The 4,814-nt window shown below is 42.2% G+C and overlaps 1 protein-coding gene across 1 annotated transcript in view; it reads left to right on the plus strand.

The window, feature by feature from the left end:
• Positions 1-1,769: 1,769 nt before the first annotated feature.
• Positions 1,770-4,814, plus strand: part of zgc:64106 (retinol dehydrogenase 11) — a 13,167-nt gene continuing 10,122 nt past the window's right edge. The window contains exon 1 of the mRNA XM_014017031.1: positions 1,770-2,240. Coding sequence (XP_013872485.1) covers positions 2,084-2,240 — 157 coding nt within the window. The 5' untranslated portion in view covers positions 1,770-2,083. The remainder of the gene's footprint in view (positions 2,241-4,814) is intronic.

Genomic DNA, 4,814 nt, shown 5'->3' on the forward strand with positions numbered 1-4,814 from the left:
CTGTTATACCAGGACAGATTAAAAGACCTGTTATTTCCCCTCTCTGGGATCAATAAAAAATGTTTTTTTTTAATCTTACGTTTCCCCACCTTTTGCACCAAATTAATCTGAGGAGTTGATCAGCCCTGCTGTTTAACTCTAAGTTTTTCTTTGTAAACAAGACTGTATCAAATGGCTTCACCAAAATCCGGTCCACAACATTCAAACTCTCTGCCATTATGTGCAGCTTGCTACCTATCTAACTCGCTAGCTGGGACTKGYGCRAGGCTAGASTGAAGTGTGTCCGCCTTTGAGTGCTTTGTGACGGCGGAGGGGCTCAGCTGGTCAGAAACTGTGATAGAAGTTTGTCTCCAAACAYAAGCAGATACAATAAAACCCACCAGAAATAAAAACTCAATTTGTTGCTGGTCGTTTTTAACAAAGAAAATGCTGCTAAGAGGATTGGGAAAGTCTCCGGTTCAGCTGAGAACAGAAACGAAACTAAAAACTGCTCCCACAGAATGTTTACACCAAAAGATCTCTGATTCGCTCATTTCGCTGTCAATCAAAAAGGGATTCAGGCTCAGACAGATCATCCAATCATCACGAAGAATATGGGCGTCCGAACCCGCCCATTGCTCCATAGACCCCCAGAGACGCTGAGCGTCCGGGGTTGGGACAAAGCCCAGCATTTATCCAATGACTCGTCTCGTTTCGCTGCATTTTTTATTTTTATTTATTTATTTATTTATTTTTGCTTCACTGTTGAAGTCTTTGGACGCTCAGCGTCCCACTGTTTAAAGCTCTGTGAAGCTGCGGGAATGAGGGAGAGGAAAGCTGCGTCGCTACCAGTGATAAGAAGCTCATTCTGAACAAAAGTTGAGCGCGTTATAGTGCATATTTAGTCAATGACATGAACACACAACAGTGTATATTTGATCACTTTTTTTACATTTTAGGGGAAGCTGAGCTTCCCTTGCAGTCTTTGAGCAATCGCCTCTGCATCCACACACATCGCCAACAGCCAAGCGCACACCCCCAGCTGACCACCAGCCTGCGGGCCAAMCATGGCAACCAGAGGCCAGAATCCAAGAGTCCAAATACCCCGGGGAAAACAGACCGCCAGCCAACAAGCCCCGCCCCCGAGTTCATCTGTAGCCCAGGCCCCCACCAGACGGTCCGCCCCTTCTCTGAGCCCCACCCCCAAACAGCAATCCGAGAGCGAGAGAGGTCAAGAGAGAGAAAAAAACTAACAAAGACCCCGACACACACACCCCCACCCCCAGATGTGCTGTTGATGCGTGTTGTTCTAAAGTGCAATTAAAATGGGTAAGAAGAGGCAGAGGCCAGCATTGTGCCAGAAATTGAAATGTTTGTTATAAATGACTGTCAGGTACCTCATCAGATTTTAGTGCAAAGTTTGTAAAACTGACCGAAGTATAAAACCATGCTTATGTTTTCCAAGGTCAGGTGGCTGAATTTGGATGATGTTCTGTTGCTGTTGTTACTTCTTGTCTCCAGAGAGCGCTACTGTGGCAGCACGGGGCAGAAGCAGCTATAAGAAGGAAAACCTACAGAAAACAGGACACACACATGCTCTGTAATGGCATCTGATTGCATCAGCCCTCTTGAGTTGGCTTGGCTCCAAAGGTAAATCAGTTATAGATGTAGTACATCCCTGTGTGTGTTTTATTCCCTTAAAAACAGATGTCAGATCTGCTGGCACCACAAACCAGCCTCTCAAAGCAAAGGAAGAGAAATCATTTTATTTTGTTTTTATTCTGTGTGAAGTACAAAATCKTTTCCTGAATTTCAGCTGAGTGGATTAGTTTATGCTCATCTTGTCTTGCTTTGTCAGCAGGAGTTGGGGAACTCATGTTTTCAGCAACTTTACAGAGCAGTGTTGAAATCAGAATAAAAGCAGGGACGTGATGTTAATCATTTGGGAAATGGAGCTTCGGCAAGTTTAGCACCCACCTCCTTCCACAGAAGAGCAGCTGTCAGCTGCTGATAAAGACTCAGACACTCCTACTTGTACTAGGCGAGAACTTGCGGGAGCTACAACATAAGCAGCTCCTGGATCCCACTTCTCTTCTTTGGAAACATGTCTTTCCTGAACATATTTTATCATCCTGCGTGGGTCGTCTCCACCGTAGTTCTGGCTCTGGTGGTGCGCCTTCAGCGCAGAGCCCACTGGGACCCAAAGAGCTGCTCCGTGCGCCTCACAGGGAAGACTGCTGTGGTGACGGGGGCCAATACAGGTGGGTCTGCTTATTTCAGCACTTATCTGACCAAGGAGAAACAAGATGGATTGAGTACTAGACTCCAGCATCCGTCGAGTGAAACTGTAACCAAATCGATATAGAAGGTGGATTTAACATAATAAAATTTTGATGTGTTAAAAAGCAGTGGTTACATTCTTTAAAGTAGAGTATTTCCTGTCTGAAATCTGTTTTTCCCCCATTCTTTCAATAAACAATGGTCCTATCCTTGAGGTTTGCTGTTTAGTTCCCATTCTTCCCACAGAATAGTCAAAACAAATGCCCTTGGGTAATTTGATTATCTGCATGTACACTCAAAAAACAGAGTGGGTTTAATTAAAACAATTGTGTTAACTGTTTTCACTCAACTGAATAGCGTTAAGGTAACACCTTTGGTTAAGTTTACATTGGCTTAAAGTCAATGTGCTAGATCAACATAGTTTGTTGGACCACTTTCAGTCAGGATTTCGTAAATCTCACTCAACTGAAACAGCTCTTCTTGAGTCTCAAATGACATTTTAAAGCAGTGTGATAAAGGTAATTGTTCCGTTTTACCTTTGTTGGACCTGTCGTCAGCTTTTGACACTGTTGACCATCCGACTGTTAGACTGAGGAGTTGTGCTGGTATCTCAGGTGCTGCTTTAAAATGGCTGTCCTCTTACTTATCTGACAGATCAACCTTTTTGACCTCATCTTCTTACAGATCCCTTTCCTGCCCTGTTCATTTTGGTGTTCCACAGGGCTCTGTTTTGGGGCCATTGTTGTTTCTGCTTTATATGCTACCTCTTGGTTCGATCCTGTCATCTTTTGAGGATATTTCCTATCATTGTTATGCTGATGATATTCAGCTGTACATCTCGTTTTCTCCACATGAAGTTGCAAACGTGGGTCTTTTACTATGATATTAGGATTCAATAAAGAGCTGGATGAATGAGAATTTTCTTCAGTTAAATGAAGAAAAAACAGAAGTTATTATATTTGCACCAGATAAAATAATTCCAGCAAAAAAGCAGATCCTTGGGCCTCCTGGCAGTCTGGCAAAATTTTCAGTTAGAAACCTTGGTATGATTTTTGATTCTGGTCTCACAATGGATCATCATGTTAAAACTTTGGTTTGTTCCTGTTTCTACCATTTACGAAATATAGCAAAGCTCAGCCCCATTGTATCTCATTCAGAAATGGAAACTTTACTTCATGTTTTTGTTTCATCTCGTTTAGATTACTGTAATGCATTGTATACATGCCTAACTAAAACCTCTCTTGACCGTTTACAGTCTGTGCAAAATGCAGCTGCCAGGCTCCTGACTAGATCTTCTAAGTTTTGTCATGTGACTGACTCCACTGTTAATGCAACTTCATTGGCTCCCAGTTCATTATCAAGTGAAATTCAAGATTTTGGTTTTGACTTGGCAAGCTCTGCATGGTCAGACATCACACTACATTTCTGAACATTTTACATTTTTACACTCCTGTCAGGGCTCTGAGGTCTTGTGCTAAAGACATGCTGATTGTTCCTCGGACAAAATTAAAGACTAAAGGAGACAGAGCTTTTTTTTTCTTCTGTGGCTCCAAGGCTTTGGAACTCTCTCCCTCTGAATTTAAGATCAGCTGACTCTGTGGACCCTTAAAGCTCAGTTAAAAACTTACCTTTTTAAATCTGCATTTGTTTAAACTTGCTCTGTTTATTTTTAATTATTTTTGTTTGTGTTTGTTGAAGCACTTTGTGATCTCTATCTTGAAATGTACTATATAAATATTTTACTTACTTACTTACTTACTTACTTACTTACTTACTTATGTACGAAGATTCCGATGACCCATTTATCAATGCAACAACCCCAAACAAGAGGCTAGTGTTAAATTGCAGAGTGACCCTCCCTGCTTCGGTCTGTTCTGCAGCCCTTATCTTGCCTGATATGATGTGTCACCTTCATTTGTTGCAGCTCAGTGCTGATTGAACTCTGAGGCAGGGGTTTTTGTTTGTTTTCCAGGAGTGAAGCACTGACAGGTCAACCAGTTTCACCGCACACACAGGGTATATGCACCAATACTTTTATCCCTAAATAGACCTTTGGTCCGTGTTGTCCTGAGACCTACAGTCTGAAAATACAAGCTATCTTTAACAAAATCATCATGGTTGGTAAATCTTTAAACAGTATATAAACTCTAAACCACAGGTTCTCAAATTGGGGCCCCAGGACCCCCAGGGGTCCGCGAGAGGTGTCTTGGGGATCCTCAAAAAAATTTCACAAAATTGTTTATTAGTTTTTTTTAAATACATGGTGAACAATGAACTAATAAAACAAGCATAATAAACTTAATAAAAATATATATTCCCATGGTGTTTTAGGGGTTGAAATGACTATAAATTATCTTTTAAAACAGCATGGGGTTTATGAGGGGGTCCCTGGAAATTTTTTTGCCCTTGTAAGGGGCAAAAAAGGAGCGGAGGTGTGGCCAGGACGAGAGAACGCGACAGCCTCGGCTGAGCTGTCTGCCTCACACCACACCAGCCTCGGACAGAGGAGGTGGAGTGCTCCGCGACAGCCTGACATAAAAAAAATAAAAGCATAC

The sequence above is a fragment of the Austrofundulus limnaeus genome, unplaced genomic scaffold (assembly GCF_001266775.1).
Source record: "Austrofundulus limnaeus strain Quisiro unplaced genomic scaffold, Austrofundulus_limnaeus-1.0 Scaffold160, whole genome shotgun sequence".
Classification (NCBI taxonomy): domain Eukaryota; kingdom Metazoa; phylum Chordata; class Actinopteri; order Cyprinodontiformes; family Rivulidae; genus Austrofundulus; species Austrofundulus limnaeus.